The sequence below is a fragment of the Capricornis sumatraensis genome, chromosome 2 (genome assembly GCF_032405125.1).
Source record: "Capricornis sumatraensis isolate serow.1 chromosome 2, serow.2, whole genome shotgun sequence".
NCBI lineage: Eukaryota > Metazoa > Chordata > Mammalia > Artiodactyla > Bovidae > Capricornis > Capricornis sumatraensis.
The window spans coordinates 32,999,515-33,020,584 of NC_091070.1; the positions used below are offsets into that span (position 1 = coordinate 32,999,515).

Sequence of the window (21,070 nt, forward strand, 5' to 3'; positions counted from 1 at the left end):
TACTAATGTGACCTTACTTGAAAAAATAGTCTTTGCAAACATAATTAACTTAAGGATTTTTACAAACAGGAGATCATCCTAGTTGATCTAGGTGTCTGCTAAATCCAGTAACAAAGTGAAAGTGAAAGTGAAGTTGCTCAGTCGTGTCCGACTCTTTGCGACCCTGTGGACTGTAGCCCACCAGGCTCCTCTGTCCATGGGATTCTCCAGGCAAGAATACTGGAGTGGGTTGCCATTTCCTTCTCCAGGGGATCTTCCTGACCCCCGGATTGAACCCAGGTCTCCTGCATTGCAGGCAGACGCTTTACCCTCTGAGCCATCAGGGAAGCCCGTCCAGTAACAAGGTATCTGCTAAATCCAGTTACAAGTATCCTTAGAAGAGACACACACAGGAAAGACACGCAGAAGAGGAGGAGCGATGTACCCACAGAGACAGAGACTAGAGTGATGTGGTCACAAGCCTAGGAAAGCTGGGGCAGCACCCAGAAACTGGAAGAGGCAGGAATGTATTCTCTCCCAGAACTGCTGTGGGGAGCATGGTCCCGCCTGATTTTGAACTTCGGGCCTCCACAACTATGACAGAATAGATATTTGCTATTTTCAGTCACCAAGTTTGTGGCCATTTGTTATAGCAGCCTCAAAAAACTAATACAGTATCTGTTAGTAATGAGAAGACCTGATAGAAAAATTAAGTAGCCAATAAGTAGTTGTTAATAAGTACATTACATAAATTAAGACATCATAGGTGATAAAATGGTGAGTATTAATGTCAGTCATGCTGGAGAAGTCAGGAATTTTTCTTTTAAAATGATAGGAGGCACTTCACTTCTGACTGTGAAAGTGTTAGGAAGTTTTTAATGCCATATTCTAGAAGAATGTCAAGATGTAATTTTAATAATGCCCATAATCAGGCCATGGAATATAAGAAACACCAAAACATACTCAGCATTTTGCCTTTGACCATATCAACAATTCTTTTCCTAATAAGACATATTGAGAACATGTATAATTAGGTCATTTGAGAAATCAGAGGAAGGCAAATAGAATACAGACAATATAAACGCAGCTCTTATTGCCTATATCCATAAATAAGACACTGCCTGTACATGCCACCCCACTTGGACTACTCTTTTTAAAAACAGTTAAAGGATTGCTTTCAGTCATCAAAACATATTTCTGACTCATTCTAAGTCTGCAGTAGTTCAGAAAAAGATAGTTTGGGGGTTATAATTCTCATTTGCATGACCCAATAATCATCACCCTTAAGGTGAAACATGTGGCCTTAGTGTTAGTCACTCAGTTGTGTCTGACTTTTTGTGACCCCATGGACTGTAGCCCGCCAGGCTCCTCTGTTCATGGAATTCTCCAGGCAAGAATAATGGAGTGGGTTGCCATTTCCTTCTCCAGGGTATCTTCCTGACCCAGGGATCAAATCTGGGTCTCCTGCATTGCAGGCAGCTTCTTTACCATCTGAGCCACCAGGGAAGCCTTAACTTGTTAATATTTAGTTTCCTTGGAATGTTGATTGAATTACAGATGAAAAGGTAATCATTCATACATTTAGTTTTCTATTATGAAATCCTTTCAACCAACTGGCTAATAAGCTTTGGTGTGTTAAAAAAAAAAAACCTTTCATAAGTAGCTGCTTACAGATGATGTATGATTATCCTGTGGAAATTAGCAAACTTCTTTAAAAGACCTTTTCTAATTGCAAAAGTGTTACTGAGAATCCAGCTCTTGCAGGATTGAAGATGGATGTTTTAACCATCTCCAAGATTCTGTTTTATTTAGCTAGCATTCTTAAATTCATCAGAACCAGAAAAATCACCTTAATAAAAAAAGTTTTCCTAACGAACAACAAAAAAAATTGAGGCACTGCTTCAGGTTTTCTTCTGCGATGAGTGTCCATTTCACTCTAATGAAAAGTAAAAGTCAGACTAGAAAATTAACACACTTTCTTTCAGATATTGTTGCTCCCTTATTTTTCTATTATTAATTGAAAATTTTCTTTCCTTTTAAAATTTGCTTGAAAGTATGAAGGAAATTGGTGGCAATGAATGGTTCAATGGACCTCCACTTTTATAGCAGATTTAGGAAATGAATTTGTGTCCCTTTAGCTTGGCATGCACCTATTTTCTAGGTACAACTGGGTCCCTCTGTGTTTAGCTCCCCACACTTTGGCTCTTTTGGAGACTTGCCGCCATCTGCCAAGAACCAACCAGGGTATGTCAGTTGAATGGAATCGTTCATTGCTTAAACTGCTTTTCTCTGAATTCTAACTGGGCTCCAGGGCACTCTAAATCAGGGCTCTGAGCTTCTACTGATTTATGCCAGTATTACGTATTTAGATGAGATTCAAGGCAATCTTTTGTTTCCATCTTGCCTTTGATTGACATTTATACAGTAACTCTTTATTCATGTGCAGTGCAGGCTCCTCTGTCTAGAATCATCATGCTTCCTGGAGGAGACAGCAGAGGATGGGTAGTGGGATTCTTCCCCTTTCATCCCCCTCTTGGCAGGAGAATAATTCACGAATACAGGGAAGTGTAAGTTGAATTGGAAAGGTTCTCTGAGTTTACACCCATAAGGAATCCATAAACACTGTCAACAAGTTACAGTCAATAGGTCCCATCTACCTTCCACATCATCACTGTGGACGGTGACTGCAGCCATGAAATTAAAAGACACTTGCTCCTTGGAAGAAAAGCTCTGACAAACCTAGACAGTGTATTGAAAAGCAGAGATGTTACTTTGCCAACAAAGGTCCATCTAGTCAAAGCTATGGTTTTTCCAGTAGTCACGTGTGGATGTGAGAGTTGGACCATAAAGAAGGCTGAGCACCAAAGTACTGATGCTTTTGAACTGTAGTGTTGGAGAAGACTCTTGAGAGTTCCTTGGACCATGAGGAGATCAAACCAGTCAATTCTAAAGGAAACCAACTGAATCTTCATTATAAGTACTGATGTTGAAGCTGAAGCTCTAATACCTTGGCCACTTGATGTGAAAAGCCAGCGCATTGGGAAAAACCTTGAGGCTGGGAAAGATGAAAGGAGAAGGGGATGACAAGATGAGATGGTTGGATGGCATCACCAACTCAATGGACATGAATTTGAGCAAGCTCTGGGAGATGGTGAAGGACAGGGGGTCGCAAAGAGTTGGACACGACTGAGTTACTGAACAACACCACCTTCCACACACTCTTGAGTCTTTCCTTCTGGGATCTCTTTCCTTCTTTTTTTCCATCCTGGTCTCCCTCTGAGAGACACGTGTATGTGTGTGTGTGTGGCATGGGGATGGAAGGTGGGAATCTAGTTTGAGATGTAAACCCCAGGGACCTCCTCACCCCCCTACCCCTGAACACACACATAATATCTGAACTGCTGCAGAATGCCCACCTCTTTTATTTCTCACACATTGACTCTTGTTCAATTTCACTGGCTTTGAGTAAACAGATGGCTCTTCTTTATGGAAGCTTAAACATAACATGTCTGGAGGAGGGCATGGCAACCCACTCCAGTATTCCTGCCTAGAGAATCCTCATGGACAAAGGAACCTAGCAGGCTACAGTTAATAGGGTGGCAAAGAGTTGGACACGACTGAAGCGACTTAGCACACGCTCATGCAAACATAAAATGTGGGCAAAGTTAAGGATTCTGTGTAGCCATGTTTCCCTGAAATGGACTCGACCCAGATACACTCACAGGAAACAAGGATAATCATCAGTGCTGGTCTCATTGGCCAAGGTGTGTATCCACCTTCAACTGCTGACCATGAGTCCTGACCTCAGTATAGTCTGGCCAGCAGTATAACTTTGAGGCCCTCGATTTCAGAGCCTGATGTAGGCTTAGGACTCAAGGCTCCAGTGTGAGTGAATCCATGCTACACCCAGCTCCAGAATCAGGGTTAACCACATCACAAATTAAGCAAATACATTTGGGTTACAATTAGAAAGAGAAGCAGTTAAAGGATCATGTCAATACCCTGAATTGAGAAGAACTGATATTGTTATGCAAATAATAGTTCTGGAAGTCATTTGTCAGTGGGAAACACAGTGACTGTAATGAAGTTGGAGATCCAGAGAAGAGCTGGACTCTTGTGGGTTTTGAGGACCTGAGCCAAAAGAGGGGGGAAATAAAGATAAAGGAAAACAGAAACAGGCAAAAGCCAGATATTTCTCTAGCTGTTATCTGTACAAACTAATTCTTCAAGAGGGTAAAGAAACCTAGCTTTCAGGCAGGGACACAGGTAGTATGTAGATCTGTGCAATCCCCAAATGTGTACTGTTAACACCCTCTTTGGGCTTTAAGAACAGGCTCAAACCAGGTCCCTCTGTGCCTGGCCCTGAGAGCTGATGCAGATTAAGATCTCAGAGGGGACTGAGCCTGTAGAGGAAGGTAGCTGCGTCAGGTGGTGATGTCACTCAAGTAGCATGCAAGGGTAATGGGCTAAATAAATTATCTCCCTCCGGGTTCTCACCCCAGGTGGGCACACCACGATGGGAGGGGACCCAGGGGTTCAGAAGGTTAAAAATGAGGCACTGGAAGCTTTATGGTCACTCTGGTTACTAACATTTTCACTGAAGTCAGATTAAAGTAATGGTAGTGGTGGGTGTCCATCTTGTTTAGACACCTCTGGTCGGTTATGGAGCTAGAACTGGAATAGGTCATGAGGAAAGCCATGTTTTTCTGAAGCCAAGCAGGTGGCACCATGAGATGGTGCATTTTCAGTTGAAGAGTCCCTCCTGTGGACACTAACATGCTCAGAAACATTTTTGTGTGTTTGTCGTCATGTGGATGTCACATATGAGCACTTCTGACACAGTATTTAAACTGCTGGCTTTCTGCTGGCACATTTTCAATGTTCTGAGCTCCAAAAGAATCACTTTATGTTTTTTTGTTGAGAAGACAATTCAGTTCAGTTCAGTCGCTCAGTCATGTCCGACTCTTTGTGACCCCATGAGCTGCAGCACACCAGGCCTCCCTGTCCATCACCAACTCCCGGAGTTCACTCAGACTCATGTCCATTGAGTCGGTGATGCCATCCAGCCATCTCATCCTCTGTTGTCCCCTTCTCCTCCTGCCCCCAATCCCTCCCAGCATCAGAGTCTTTTCCAATGAGTCAACTCTTCACATGAGGTGGCCAAAGTACTGGAGTTTCAGCTTTAGCATCATTCCTTGCAAAGAAATCCCAGGGTTGATCTCCTTCAGAATGGACTGGTTGGGTCTCCTTGCAGTCCAAGGGACTCTCAAGAGTCTTCTCCAACACCACAGTTCAAAAGCCTCAATTCTTCGGCGCTCAGCCTTCTTCACAATCCAACTCTCACATCCATACATGACCACAGGAAAAACCGTAGCCTTGACTAGACGGACCTTTGTTGGCAAAGTAATTTCTCTGCTTTTGAATATGCTATCTAGGTTGGTCATAACTTTCCTTCCAAGGAGTAAGTGTCTTTTAATTTCATGGCTGAAATCACCATCTGCAGTGATTTTGGAGCCCCCCAAAATAAAGTCTGACACTGTTTCTACTGTTTCCCCATCTATTTCCCATGTGATGGGACCAGATGCCATGATCTTCGTTTTCTGAATGTTGAGTTTTAAGCCAACTTTTTCACTGTCCTCCTTCACTTTCATCAAGAGGCTTTTTAGCTCCTCTTCACTTTCTGCCATAAGGGTGGTGTCTTCTGCACATCTGAGGTTACTGATATTTCTCCTGGCAATCTTGATTCCAGCTTGTGCTTCTTCCAGCCCAGCATTTCTCATGATGTACTCTGCATAAGTTAAATAAGCAGGGTGACAATATACAGCCTTGACGTACTCCCTTTCCTATTTGGAACCAGTCTGTTGTTCCATGTCCAGTTCTAACTGTTGCTTCCTGACCTGCATATAGGTTTCTCAAGAGGCAGGTCAGGTGGTCTGGTATTCCCATCTCTTGCAGAATTTTCCACAGTTTATTGTGATCCACACAGTCAAAGGCTTTGGCATAGTCAATAAAGCAGAAATAGATGTTTTTCTGGAACTCTTTTGCTTTTTCCACGATCCAGCAGATGTTGGTAATTTGATCTCTGGTTCCTCTGCCTTTTCTAAAACCAGCTTGAACATCTGGAAGTTCATGGTTCACGTATTGCTGAAGCCTGGCTTGGAGAATTTTGAGCATTACTTTACTAGCATGTGAGATGAGTGCAATTGTGCAGTAGTTTGAGCATTCTTTGGCATTGCCTTTCTTTGGGATTGGAATGAAAACTGACCTTTTCCAGTCCTGTGGCCACTGCTGAGTTTTCCAAATTTGCTGGCATATTGAGTGCAGCACTTTCACAGCATTATCTTTCAGGATTTGAAATAGCTCAACTGGAATTCTATCACCTCCACTAGCTTTGTTCATAGTGATGTTTTCTAAGGCCCACTTGACTTCACATTCCAGGATGTTTGACTCTAGGTGAGTGATCACACCATCATGAAGACAATTAATCCTGCCTTAATGATTGATTACTTCTGAAAATGCATGTGACTCAGACCTGTACTCAGGTTACCTGTTTTCCAGCAATCTCAAGAATATTTACTCTTGCAGTTAACCAATGGTGGGAGACAGAGCCACTCTGAGATCATCCAAGCCACCACTCCAAATGAGCCTGCCACCCAAAATTTCCCTGAATTTTCTAGGTTAGCTGAGTTCCTTTCCCTTAGTTTCAACTATGTAGATAAGAAATATAATGAAAACATTTTTAAACATGGCCATAGAGAACTTATTCTATCAGATAGTTGTGAAATATAAATAGAAATGTGGAAAATAATGTAAATTATCTTTTATCCCCAGGTAACCTACTAACCTATAAATAACTGTTCATATCATAGAGAAGAATTTTTCTAACATCACAAATATCAAATTTTCATGCTTTTGGAACTTAACTAACAATGTTGTCTGGTCCCCTGAAGTGAAAAATGCTTCTCTCCATGAACACAATTCAGAGAGATGCTAGTGTAATTGATATGTCAGTTTAAATGGTCTGAGCTAATAATTTTACAAGTGCTTGAATATTAAATATAATTGAGATCTTTAAGAGGTTCATCATGGTTATAATTCTGAATTGCTATAAAGTTATGTAACTTTTGTCCATGTCCAATTTCTATCTTGAGAAAACTTATAACAGAAATATAGTGCATATGTGTTTACTAATGGCTGACTCGGAAAAGGAAGAGTTCCCAGTTGGGGTCATATCCTGTGGCTAACTGTATTCCTTGTTCAACATTTTCCAGACAGTGTTTTTGGTTTTTTTCCCTATTTTTTGTAGGGACTGTTTGTTTTCAGAATTCCCTAAATCAAGAATTTTGTATTATACATAATTACCTAAGCCTGGATATTGTATATTATAGAATAATTTTAATATTTTAAAGTATAAAGCAGTATATCACATTAAAGTTCTTTAGGATTAACATTATATTCTATTATCCCTGTCTTGAAGATATCACCTGTTTATTTGACCAAGAAAATACAACTGATGCTTGGTAAAAAGAAAACAAATATTAATTCAAATGTTTTATCCTACAGGTTCAATATTTTGAGGGAAATCTTTCTGTGAACACACGAACATTCATGAAACACAAAAACAAATCAGAAACTGTCCATATCTAACATAACTTTTCATTTCTTTGACATCAGACTACGCAAACAAAGACTGCAAATCCCTAGCTGAACTATAAATCCCCAAATCAAAGAAAATAATAACCCTTGCAGAACTTCCAGGCCTAGGTAACCACTTGACCATGTTTATTTATGAGTCTATTACTTCCTGTTTGGAAAATGTCCTTGGCACCTCATAGTGTGAGTATTAAATTCTGCTTCGTACAGTCTGAAGCACAGTCTAACTGGAACACATGCCTTGAAGCTTTAGAGACTGTAATACTCACTCAGCATGAGCAACACCCCCCATCACGTAGCCTCCTGGATAACGGTTTATGAAGACAGTTTTTCACTGCTGACAAGTCGGCGTCTGTTCTCAAGTACTCCTGCTGTTTCTCATAAAAGACGCTTCAGTATGGAGCTGGCTCTGAAACCAACTGTGCCCTGGCTTTGGGTGGTCATTAACAAAAGAAATGCTTTAACAGCATCTAAATTATACATGTCATCGTTATCATACTTCACACTGCCCTCCAGCAAGTTACATCTTAAAGATATACATGTGATTGTAATGAATAATTCACTAATAATATTTCAAAGGGTCAAAAAATCACATATGTGAGAAATCTATCTACAGAGGAAACAAGTTTACTTGGGAATACTCAGAACTGAAGCTTAACAAAATCAATCAGCAAGTATTTTTAAATTTCCCACAAAGTTGCATTGTGATCTTCAAGTCAGTGAGACTGTTTCACAATGAAATAACATAGTGTTTCCTATTCCAGAGTTGTTACTTTACCTTTTACTGTATCTTTAAAATGTTTTCCAGTAAAAGTAGGTCGAGATAATGAAAGAAACAGATGTCAATGAGCATTTCACAAAGGAAGTGGACTTCTCTTTGGACTATATCAAGGATTATATTAATTTACAGTAAACCATTATGATTTCAATCAATTATTATTATACAGCTAATGCTTTAGAGTAGCTCAATGAAATTATCTTTCTGTGGCTTAGTTTACTTGTAAACGAAAGGAAGATGTAGCTTCCGTTTGACATTCCAAGTGACAGTGCAAGCTCAACTTGCTCCTTATAAATCATTCTGAAAGATTGTTCTCATTTCTTTTTTCACTTTGGCCTAAAACTTGTCTCTTATTATGTCTCAATCAATATTACATCACCATATCAAGTTCTGATTATGTGGAGATTATGTGGAGAAATGTTCTTCAGAAACATGCATTGATCCAAGGAGCTGATTGATATATGCTGAATTATTTGAAGGAAAAGAACGCAGTATAGATGAAAATGCTAAGAAGTGACTTCCTATTAAATTTATTTCATCAATATGGGTATTAATCTTTAGGAAGCTGAGCTAAAAAATTAAACTAAAATTACTAGTCCTTAATTAGAATATGTGAGCAGCTTTTATATTCTCTGCCTGGATGTCTCATGAGTGTATGCATTTGTTTCTAATACTGACCCTCCTACATTTAAACAGTGATGTACAAAAGGTAAATTGGGTTTGAGGAAGCATGTAGCAACTGCCATGGGTTTTTCAAATGCTTGCTCTGGGATACGGAGGCATCAATGTAAACATTTTTTTCTTTGCATTCTATGTGACAGATAGTTGCCGCAATAATGGCAATCACTGGCATCGTGATGATGGCGTATGCAGATAACTTCCATGCCGATTCCATCATAGGAGTGGCATTTGCAGTGGGTTCAGCTTCAACATCTGCACTATATAAGGTATTTCATGTACTTCTTTATGTGCTTATTATCATTTGTAGCTTATATTTTTATAAAGTAATAAGTAATATTTTATAAAGAAAGGACAAAGAAAATCTTGGCTAGAAAAAAAAAAGATAGTTTAAATAATAATAACAAGTACCAATTATTGAGTACTTGCTACAGGCTGTATACTTGCCAGAATTTTCACCTGTTAACATACCTTTATGAGACACAGGTACTTATTCCCACTTTGCAGATGAGGAAACTGAGACTTTGAAAGATTAGGTAACTTTTCCAATGTCATCCAGCCAGGACGTGATAGCAAGATTTAAACCTGGACTGGTCAACTCCAAGGGTTTCCCTGGTGGCCATGACCCCACCCCTCCCAAATAGCCAACCAGTTGTAGCAGGAGCTGAGAAAGACTTCTCTATGTTTAAGTACTTTCAGTCATTATTTTAACTACAATGAGGTGTTAAAAATCCTAAACCAACTATCACTTGAGAGTTTAGTTTACTACATATTAACCCCATGCTATGTTATTAGCTAGATGAAGAGCCTCTTTCCCTCTTTGATGCATATGCTGGGTCTATACGATGTACTCACTCTCCCCTGGAGCTACCTGTCATCAGTGAAAGCTCTATTCAGAGTCACTGCCCCTGACTTCAGAAGCAAGAACTAAGAAAGCAGATCTAAAAGGTTATTCACCAAAGTGCCGCTTTCCAGAGCCAACTTTCCGATGTTGCAACTGTTCCACTTTCACCTCTCATGGTGTTTCAATGAGAAAATCTTCTCTGAAAGGCAGAAAATGCCTGCTGCATCCCTCCTGGATGCCTGTTCTGCTTATTTACCAACTCTGCGGCTCAGAGGACGTTGTGTCTATTTCCATATTGACATTTCCTGGCCCACTGATTCTCTGACAAGCTTGACAAGTGTTCACTCAGTCACCACTAGTGTTTAACTTGCCCCCAGCTGAGACTCCACTGAGATGTCTGATGTAAACAAAGACCACCAGCACATGCTCAAGTTCTAAGTCTCTCAAGAGAAAAAACAATATGTTTAGTGGAAAGTAAAAGAAATACCTGGATTTGCTGTATGCCTGGAATGTCTCTTTTATAGAGAAAATTCTCCTAACCACATTACAGATGTATTCATTCTAGTAGTTGTAATATTTGCTGACACACACAACATCATATATACACCACAGAAAAGATATATTCTGTGCTACATAGTTTGAGCATTAATAAAGGAAGCAGAGGGGTTAAAAAACCAAGAAATATGGACTAGAGACCTGTCTCCTCCCAAACTAAATGTATGATTTAGATTAGCTATTTACATATCTTTGTCATCTTTCTCTATACACAGATTTATAATCAAGAAAAGAAAAACAATCTTTAAAATCTCCAGACCTTGAGAAAATATTTTAAACTCAGAGAGAAAAGTGCTTATAAATCCAAGGCATCACTATTGAAAGTAAAAGTCACTCAGCCGTGTCCTACTCTTTGCAACCCCATGGACTATACAGTCCACGGAATTCTCCAGGCCAGAATACTGGAGTGGGTAGTCTCTCCCTTTTCCAGGGGATCTTCCCAACCCAGGGATCAAACCCACATCTCATGCATTGCAGGTGGATTCTTTGCCAGCTGAGCCACAAGGGAAACTATTACTTCTCTCAATAACATGAAGACAGGTTTTCTCTGTCCAATTTAGTTTTCAGTAATTATTAAAATAAGGATAAAATTAATCCCATGCTTGAAGGAAAGAACTAACGGCATCTCAAACCTAAATGTTTCTGGGCTGGTCTGCCCTCTTCTTTATCATCTACCCTATACCTGTAACTGACAGTGGGTTTTTCCCAGTTACAGTATCCCTGTGGCATACCAAGTGGGATTTATTTTATGACAATTTCTGTTTTACATAAAGGCTAGAGTATATTTGAATTCCTTAGCTCAGCACCCCATTTAGTGTCATGGAAATGCTGGGATAAGACGACATAGAGCATAAGTTCTGGGCCAGTTAGCTCATGATGAAGAACTTGCCTTTCTGATCCAACAACAGTCCCTGACCGAGTGGCTAACAGGTTCCTTTCCTGTTCTAGGTTTTGTTTAAGATGTTTCTTGGAAGTGCTAACTTCGGTGAGGCAGCACACTTTGTCTCCACGTTGGGTTTCTTCAATTTAATCTTCATCTCCTTCACCCCAGTCATCCTGTACTTCACCAAGGTGGAGCACTGGTCCTCGTTTGCAGCTCTGCCATGGGGCTGTCTCTGCGGGATGGCAGGGCTCTGGCTGGGTGAGTAGCCAAGTCTTGCCTTCCATTTCCTATGTCACTTGTCCTTTCCTTGGAGAGTTAAATTGTCATAATAGAAGCATTCCCTTCTTAGATGCCTAAGTAAAATAGACATCCTTATCTTCTATTTCCCAAACTCACTTAAGGTTGGTTAATGGTTATAAGGTTCTTTGCAGGCTATTGCTTGATTAGGTCAGAGCAGTCCAACTGGCATGTCCATGGGTTAAGGGCTGCCCCACCTGGCCTATCCCCAGTGCACTGAGTTCTCTCTGTGTTAAGGTTGCCCTGAGACAAAATGAGGAGACAGCCTCTCTCCTGACTGTGTTACCCACCCCAGGGTTTTATGGTCTTAGTGCTTCTGCTCTCAAGTTTTTTTTGCTACCTTCTCTTCTCCATAGGAATCAGATATGATCTAGTCAGAACTGGGCTGGGACACAGATCTGAGAGGTGAACAGTAGACTGTATTCTGTCCTGCCCCCGCCCGATCACCTAGAACTATGGCTTCAATTTGCTTAGATTCACCTGGCCTCACTCCTGCTTTTGGTTTGGCCTGTCTTCAGGGAGTGCCTTAGTCCACATGCAGGTTGGAGTCCTCCATTTACCTGATGTGTCTCAGGCAGGGCCCCGGGCTACAGATAACATATTGAACTATATATTCTTGTCCTTAGATCATCAAAAGAGCTTGTAAGGGTTCTATCGAAAGTGCTAAGGAAAAGCAGTTACCCATTTTGATGAAGCTACCAGTTCTTGTTGAATGAAAACTTCAGTTCTCAACCAAAGACCAATACTTCTATCAATCTGCTAAAATACTCAGTCCAGCCAACAAAATGACAGTTGGGGAACTTAGCTGAGTCTATGCTATGCTTATTAAATTTATGATTTATTAGGACTGGTTGTATATAACTCCCCATATCTGAGGAGAGAGTTGAGATGCTTGAATATTCATTCCCATTGCAGCTCTGTCAGAAAGAAGGAGTAGTAATTGATATTAACTTACAAAGGTCTTTGGCCTTGATTGCTACTGTTATTGTATGAAAATGATGAACAAGCCCAAGTCTTGTGGAAATCCAACCCATTGTCTCTAACAAGCACGAGTGACTCCAGATACCTAAATTTTGGAGCTTAACTAAAGCAAGAATTATAGAAAGCAGTAGAAGAATAAACACGGTCCTAACTGTAATGGTTCTAGAACCATCTTTGGTTTACAGAGAAAGGGGCAATATTGTTTGGGATCATTTCCATACAGAAAGATCTTTCCTGAATTGAGGACTTTTCATATTTGTAATTTTTCATAGTTGTCATATTTCTCTAACCCCCTAAAACAAATATTGGCTTGACATCTATTAAAATAATGCTATATAATTTATAAATGTTTTTCTTTTTGAAAACAAATACTTTTGATCATTGTTGGGTATGTGATTACTTGAATAACTTTATATTTAAAGTGTCCAAAGATATAAATTAAAGGATATCAAGTTATACCTTCAGTTTTTTCTGTGGACCCACCTTAAGGTTATCTGTATATAAATCAGGATGTGGAAAAGCTCCCTGGTGTTCAGTGAATTATATGCGCCTCTGTTGGTTCATGTGATGCACACCCCAAAAGAGAGTGAATAACACAGCATAGGCCATCCTTGGACAGATCTTCTGTTAGGCAGTAACACTAGGACCTTTTAGTTATCCAGGAACATGGCATGATATAGCAAACTAGCAAGGGAGAAAGCCTCAGTCAGTCATTAGCTCTCAACCTCTGGCTCAACTTTATAGTGCTAACAAGCAATGTAGTGAACACATTATCTCACCTCTTTGCATGGCTCCCTACCCCTTTTGTGAGCCAACTGGTAAGAAATCAGGCAACTAGGGTGGCAGAAGAAGAAAAAGGAACATGACCTTTGCAGGTATGATACATATGAATCCATCTCCAAAATTAGAGGATTAATTGACCAATGTTACTCATTTGAAAAGACCCTGATGTTGGGAAAGATTGAGGGCAGGAGGAGAAGGGGACGACAGAGGATGAGATGGTTGGGTGGCATCACTGATTCGATGGAGATGAGTTTGGTAACAGGAGTTGGTGATGGACAGGGAGGCCTGGTGTGCTGTGGTTCATGGGGTCACAAAGAGTCGGACACGACTGAGTGACTGAACTGAACTGAACAGATAATTTAGAAGGCATGTTTAGCATAGACATTGATTCTTTTATGTTAAAGGAAGGAAAGAGCCCAGCATCTCAGTTCCCCTTTATCCTGTATGTGTGTGTTAGTCACTCAGTCATGTCCAACTGTTTGCAACCTGATAGACTGTAGCCCACCAGGCTCCTCTGTCCATGAAATTCTTGAGGCAAGAATACTGGAGTGGGTTGCCATTCCCTTCTCCAGGGGATCTTCCTGACCTAGGGATCAAACCCAGGGCTCCTGCATTGCTGGCAGATTCTTCACCATCTGAGCCACCATCCTCCTCTATTTGACAGCCTTCAATATCCTGGTGAATGTTGGTGTGGTGCTGACATACCCAATCCTCATCTCTATCGGGACAGTGCTCAGTGTTCCTGGAAATGCAGGTACTGTACAAACTGACATCTGCACAGGAAGTTCCCTGCTTGTGTTTGTTTTATACCCGGAGTTATTTCTTTGAGTAATTGTGAATTGTATCCCTTGCCTGGGAACATGTTTTTAAATATCTTGAAGGTGGCAGACAACAGAATAACTGTGTAGCAGATTTAAAAATTGCAGCTACAAACACTGTTTTTACGTGGTCATGCTTTTAGAATTAAATACCAAATGTATCATTTGGGTTTCATGTAATCTCCCTGACAACCTAATTTTGTGGTATTTTAGAGGAAGTCCTATGGAAACAAAAAGCATCCCAGCACAGGACTCTCAAGTCAGCGTCACTAATGAAAGTGTAGGGAGAGTACAGGGTGTTGGCTCCCCATCAGACTGCCCATGGGGAGCTGTGAAAGCTCCTCCTGGGGACATAGCAGATGGCCCTCTGGAATAAATACAGGAAAAAAGCAATTTGACTCATTTCAGGGACAAGAGGAAGAGCTGTTTTTCCAGGAAAATCTTTCTAGTGAAAACTGTCAGTGGAACAAATAATGAAAGTGAATTATCTGGATGACTATATAGTCCTTCTAATTTTAAAATTCCATGTTTCCAAGTCTTTGGTAGCCTTCTTTCTTTGTCCCAGGATAACCAGCAAATGTTTATTGAACACTTACTATGTGATCAGGATTATAGAAAGACTGGGGGGTGGAGAGAGAAAAGATAGTATTGGCCCCATAACAGACTTTCACTGAATACTACAGTATTCAGATGGTATGATACTGGCACAAAAACAGAAATATAGATCAATGGAACAGAATAGAAAGCTCCGAGATAACCCCACCTACAGTAACCTAATCTATGGCAAAGAAAGCAAGAATATACGATGGAAAAAACAGCCTCTTCAATAAGTAGTACTGGGAAAACTAGACAATCCCATGTAAAAGAATGAAATTAGAACACTCATTAACATCATACAAAAATAAATTTTAAATGGATCAAAGACCTAAATGTAAGACTAGACACTATAAAACTCTAAGGGGAAAACATAGACAGAACACTCTTTGACATAAATCACAGCAAGATCTTTTTTGACCTATCTCCTAAAGTAATGAAAAGAAAAACAAAAATAAATAGGACCTTATTGAACTTAAAAGCTTTTGCACAGCAAAAGAAATCATAAACAAGATGAAAAGACAACCCTCAGAATAGGAGAAAATATTTGCCAGTGAAGCAACTGGCAAGGGATTAATCTCCAAGATATATGAACAGCTCATGTGGCTCAATTCCCTAAAAACAAACAACCCAATCAAAAAATGGGTAGAAGACCTAAATAGATATTTCTCCAAAGAAGACATTACAGATGGCTAAGACACACATGAAAAGATGCTCAACATCACGAATTATTACAGGAATACAAATCAAAACTAAAATGAGGCATCACCTTCACACTGGTCAGAATGGGCACCATCAAAAAAATCTATAAACAAATACTGGCAAGGATGTGGAGAAAAGGGAATCCTCCTACACTATTGGTTGGAATGTAAATTGACACAGCCACTATAGAGAACAATATGGAGGCTCCTTAAAAACACTGACCCAGCAATCCCACTCCTGGGCGTATATATACCCAAAGAAAACTATGATTACAGAAGATACATGCATGCCTGTGTTCATGGCAGTAGTATGTAGAATCGCCAGGACAGGAATGGATAAAGAAGATTTGGCACATGTATATACTGGAATATTACTCAGCCATAAAAAGGAATGAAATAGTGCCGTTTGCTAAGAGTCGGACACAACTGAGTGACTTCACTTTCACTTTTCACTTTCCTGCGTTGGAGAAGAAAATGGCAACCCACTCCAGTGTTCTTGCCTGGAGAATCCCAGGGACGGGGGAGCCTGGTGGGCTACCGTCTGTGGGGTCGCACAGAGTCGGACATGACTGAAGCGACTTAGTAGCAGCAGCAGAGATGTAAATGGACCTAGAGACTGTCAGACAGAGTGAAGTCGGAAAGAAAAAAAACAAATATCATATATTAATGCATATGCATATATGTGGAATCTAGCAAAATGGTACAGATGAACCTATTTGCAAAGCAGAAATAGACACACAAATGTAGAGAACAAATGTATGTACACCAAAGGGGGAAGTAGGGTGGGATGAATTGGGAGATTGGGATTAACATATACACTATTATGTATAAAATAGATAATTAATGAGAACCTCTGTATAGCACAGGGAACTCTACTTAATGCTCTGTGGTGAAAAAGAGGGGATATATGTATACACATAGCTGATTCACTTTTCTGCACAACAGAAACTAACACAATTGTAAAACAACTAAACTCCAAAAAACAGGAGTGCTATGAGAAAAAAGGACTTCCCTGGTGGCTCAGAAAGTAAAGCGTCTGCCTGCAATGCTGGAGACTCAGGTTCAATCCCTGGGTCAGGAAGATCTCCTGGAGAAGGAAATGGCACCCCACTCCAGGATTCTTGCCTGGAAAACCCCATGGGCGGAGGAACCTGGTAGACTACAGTCCATGGGGTCGCAAAGAGTCAGACATGACTGAGCGACTTTACTTTCTATGAGAAAACAAAAAAAAAACACAAAAACAACTTACCCTGAATATGGAAAAAAGACTGACTATATGAAGTAACTTAGAGCTCCACAAAGTAACTTATCATTAAATGCTAAACTGTGTAAAAGACTCCAAGGACTATAAGATATTTAGAGGAAAGTCATATCAGGGAGGAGTGGAGTTGTCAAGAAATTCCATTCATTCATCCATGGATTTGTTCATTTAATAAATAATTTCCGAGTACTTAGTATATGCTACCAACTGTGCTAACACTGATGATAAATCCTGAGTAAGATATGGTCCCTGCCCTCAGGATCATGTGGTATAGAAGGGAGATAAAAGGAACTCAGTAATTACAATGTAAAGAGAGAAAGATTTTGACAGAGCTATGTACTGAATGCTCTGAGAGCACACAGGAGGGGCATTGAAGGAAGCTTCTTGCAAGAAGAATAAAAGGAGGAATTTAACAGAGGGTTTAGCTGGATGAAGTGCATACAAGGAGGAAAGAGCGTTTCATACAAAGAGAAGAGCATGTATATGACTCTACTACTAATACATGCCTCCCAAAACTGAAAACAAGGACTCAAAAATATTCCTGTATGAGATGTTCACCGCAGCACTATTCACAAAAGCCAAATGTGGAAACACCAGATGTCCATCAAGAGATGAATCAATAGACACATTGTGATACAATAGGATATTATTCAGCCATAAAAGGAAAGAAGCACTAACACATGCTATGATGTGGCTGAACCTCAAAATCATTATGTTAATCAAAAGAAACCAGACATAAAATGTCATATATTGTATGTTTCAATTTATAAGAAATATCTAGAATAGATAAATCCATAGACACACAGCAGATTGGTGGTTTCCAGGGTTTGGGGTAGGGGTAGGAGACTGGGGAGTAACTGCTTAATGGGTATGGGGTTTTTTTTTCCCCTTTTTTAAAATTTAATTTTATTTTATTTTTTAATTTTAAAATCTTTAATTCTTACATGTGTTCCCAAACATGAACCCCCCTCCCACCTCCCTCCCCATAACATCTCTGTGGGTCATCCCCATGCACCAGCCCCAAGCATGCTGTATCCTGCGTCAGACATAGACTGCGATTCAATTCTTACATGATAGTATACATGATAGAATGCCATTCTCCAAAATCATCCCACCCTCTCCCTCTCCCTCTGAGTCCAAAAGTCCGTTATACACAGCTGTGTCTTTTTTCCTGTCTTGCATACAGGGTCATCATTGCCATCTTTCTAAATTCCATATATATGTGTTAGTATACTGTATTGGTGTTTTTCTTTCTGGCTTACTTCACTCTGTATAATCGGCTCCAGTTTCATCCATCTCATCAGAACTGATTCAAATGAATCCTTTTTAACAGCTGAGTAATACTCCATTGTGTATATGTACCACAGCTTTCTTATCCATTCATCTGCTGATGGACATCTAGGTTGTTTCCATGTCCTTTTATTTTGAAATGATGAAAATGTTTTACACCAGATGGAGAAGCTGGTACATTAATCTGTACAAAATGAATGTACAAAATGCTAGTAAACTCACTTGAAAGTGGTTAATTTTAATTTGCATGAGTTTCACTGCAACTAAAAATTTTAAAAAGACTAGCATTTGCAAAGACCTAGACATTAATAAGCTTGGTTCATTTAAAAAATCTTCAGTGGGCCAGTGAAACTGGAGAAGTATGAAGGAATACAGAGGAAAGACATTAGGAAATAAAACTGCATGTATACACTGCTATAGTGAAAACAGATAATCGACAAGGACCGACTATCACAGCACAGGAAACTCTGCTTAATATTCTGTAATAACCTAAATGGGAAAATTTGAAAAAGAATAGATACATGGATATGTGTGACTAAATCACCTTACTGTACACCTGAAACACTGTTAATCAACTATGCTCTAATATAAAATAAAATTATTTTTTAAAATTGCAGAGGCTATTCAATCAGATGGTATTTTCCTGGCAGGGTAAGTATGATTTAGAGAAAAGAAATGGAAAGCAGGTGTAGAGAGCCATGTCAATAACGACATAGAAAAAGGAAAGATAAGCTTGTGAGAACGAGAGACTTTTGGAAATCTTCTAGAAGTAGCATTGATTTGGGTCACTGGTTTTCAGAGAAGCTTAGAAACCGTCACAGGCTGACTGACTTGCTGTTGCTCCCCTAGCTGTGGACCTCCTGAAGCAGGAGGTAATATTCAATGTCGTCCGCCTGGCTGCTACCATCATCATCTGCATTGGGTTTCTGCTGATGCTCTTGCCTGAGGAGTGGGATGAAATTACCCTGCGATTCATCAACAGCCTGAAGGAAAAGAAGAGCGAGGAGCACGTGGATGACATCACTGATTCCAGTGTCCACCTGCGAAGCAGAAGCAGGGCCAATGGGGCTGTGTCCATACCGCTGGCTTAAGGAGGGACACATTTTGAATGCACGTGTATGTATATTCTGTGAATATAATAAAATTTTCTCACTACCTGTACACTCAAATGACAGTATTAACTCTGAATTTGGATAAATCATGTGTGAAATAATGCCAACATAAAAGTTTACATTTATATGCTTATCAAGGAACTGGTGTAAATAGTCATAATAAATTTTTTATTAAAACATATTCATCCTAGTTCTATTTCTTCTGGCTTTTTTTGGGCGGGGAGGGATTTTTGCCCTAATTCATAGAATTCCCTGAAAATATGAGATTCTTTTAAATATAGCAGTATATATATGACCATCCCAAACTCTGCTATATTTAAAGGGATAACCAACAGGGATCTATTGCATAGCACATGGAAATCTGCTCAGTGTTATGTGGCAGCCTGGATGGGAGGTGGGGTTGGGGGAGAACCACGTGTATGTGTTAGTCACTTAGTCGTGTCCAACTTTTGCAGCCCCATACACTATGGTCCACCAGGTTCCTCTATCCATGGACTTCTTTCGGCAAGAACATTGGAGTGGGTAGCCTTCCCTTCTCCAGGGGATCTTCCCAACCCAGGGACTGAATTTGGGTCTCCTGCACTGCAGGCATGTTCTTTACCCTCTGAGCCACAAGGGAAGCCTGAAGGGGAGAATGGAGACATGTCTGTGTATGGCTGAGTCCCTTCACTGTTCACCTGAAACTATCCCACTGTTAATCAGCTGTACCTCAACACAAAATAAAAAGCTCAAAATAAATAAAGATAACATTCATTCCTATTAGGAAAAAAAATGAGATTCTATTAAATTACGGGCTTGTCATGACCTTTTTCTCACCTGGAACTGAGACCTTTTCATTCAGTCAGAAAAAACTGCATACTTTATATATATTCAAGGCCACTAAGAGCCTTTAATCTGAAATCTAGAAAGTAATGAAATTCCAATAGAGCATCTTCCAAATGCAAGAACTACTAGAGCCACTAGGAACAGTGAAAATCTGAGGGTACAAAAGGCTCCTCCAGACTTTCAACAAGCTTTCAGGAGCACCAAGCATCAAAGAAGTTACGAATATCTCTAATATGAGCTAGACATCTGAAAATGGTACACTGGTTATGGAGAAGACATCTATCACCAGCCATCTCTAAATCTTTCACCAGTTTTACGCTTGCTTACGTTTGCTCTCACTTGTTCAACTCCCATTCACTCTTCAGCCCACCTTCTGCCCCCATCATTCTCTGGTGAAGTGCATTCACCAAGGTTACCAATGACCTTTTTCCTGCAAAACCATAACACCTGTTCAACTCTAATTATATTGTCTTCTGGGTGGCATTTGACATGATGACTGCTCCTTTTTCCTACCATATCCTCTTCGCCTGGATCCCCTTCTAGGTGAAGGAGGTCTCCTGGTTCTCTTTCTGCCTTACTGGCTTCTCCTCTGGACTCCTCTTCCTAGGCTGGTCTCATCACTGTGAGTGTTCAGTCCTTGTCCTTCTTAGCATCTCATTCCACACTCTCTTCCTCAGAGATCTTACTTGTTTCCCTGGCTTTCAATATCATCCCTGTGGTGATAGCTTTATAATATGTGTCTCCAGCCCAGATTTGTCTCCAGGTCAGACCTGACTATCTAAATGCTTCCTGCAAGCTCACTTGGATGCCTCATTGTTCATTTTGCATTCAAGGACATAGTTAAATTTATCATCTCTCCTCCTCAGATCTACTCCTTCTTCTTTCTTGTTTCCTGTCTAGGTCAATGGTACCATTATCCCCTGGCTGCCCAAGCCAGAGATCGAACTTCACATCTGCCTTCCTCACCCTCCACATCTAAACCATTAAGTCCTGCTGATTGTTTTCCTTAATATTTCCTGAATCCATGCACTTCTCTAC

The 21,070-nt window shown here is 40.2% G+C and overlaps 1 protein-coding gene across 1 annotated transcript in view; it reads left to right on the top strand.

Annotated features, from left to right (window-relative positions):
- Window positions 1-19,186, top strand: part of SLC35F4 (solute carrier family 35 member F4) — a 275,685-nt gene extending 256,499 nt beyond the window's left edge. The window contains exons 5-8 of the mRNA XM_068965896.1: window positions 9,232-9,357; window positions 11,436-11,628; window positions 14,096-14,185; window positions 18,945-19,186. Coding sequence (XP_068821997.1) covers window positions 9,232-9,357; window positions 11,436-11,628; window positions 14,096-14,185; window positions 18,945-19,186 — 651 coding nt within the window. The remainder of the gene's footprint in view (window positions 1-9,231; window positions 9,358-11,435; window positions 11,629-14,095; window positions 14,186-18,944) is intronic.
- The last annotated feature ends 1,884 nt before the right edge of the window (window positions 19,187-21,070 follow it).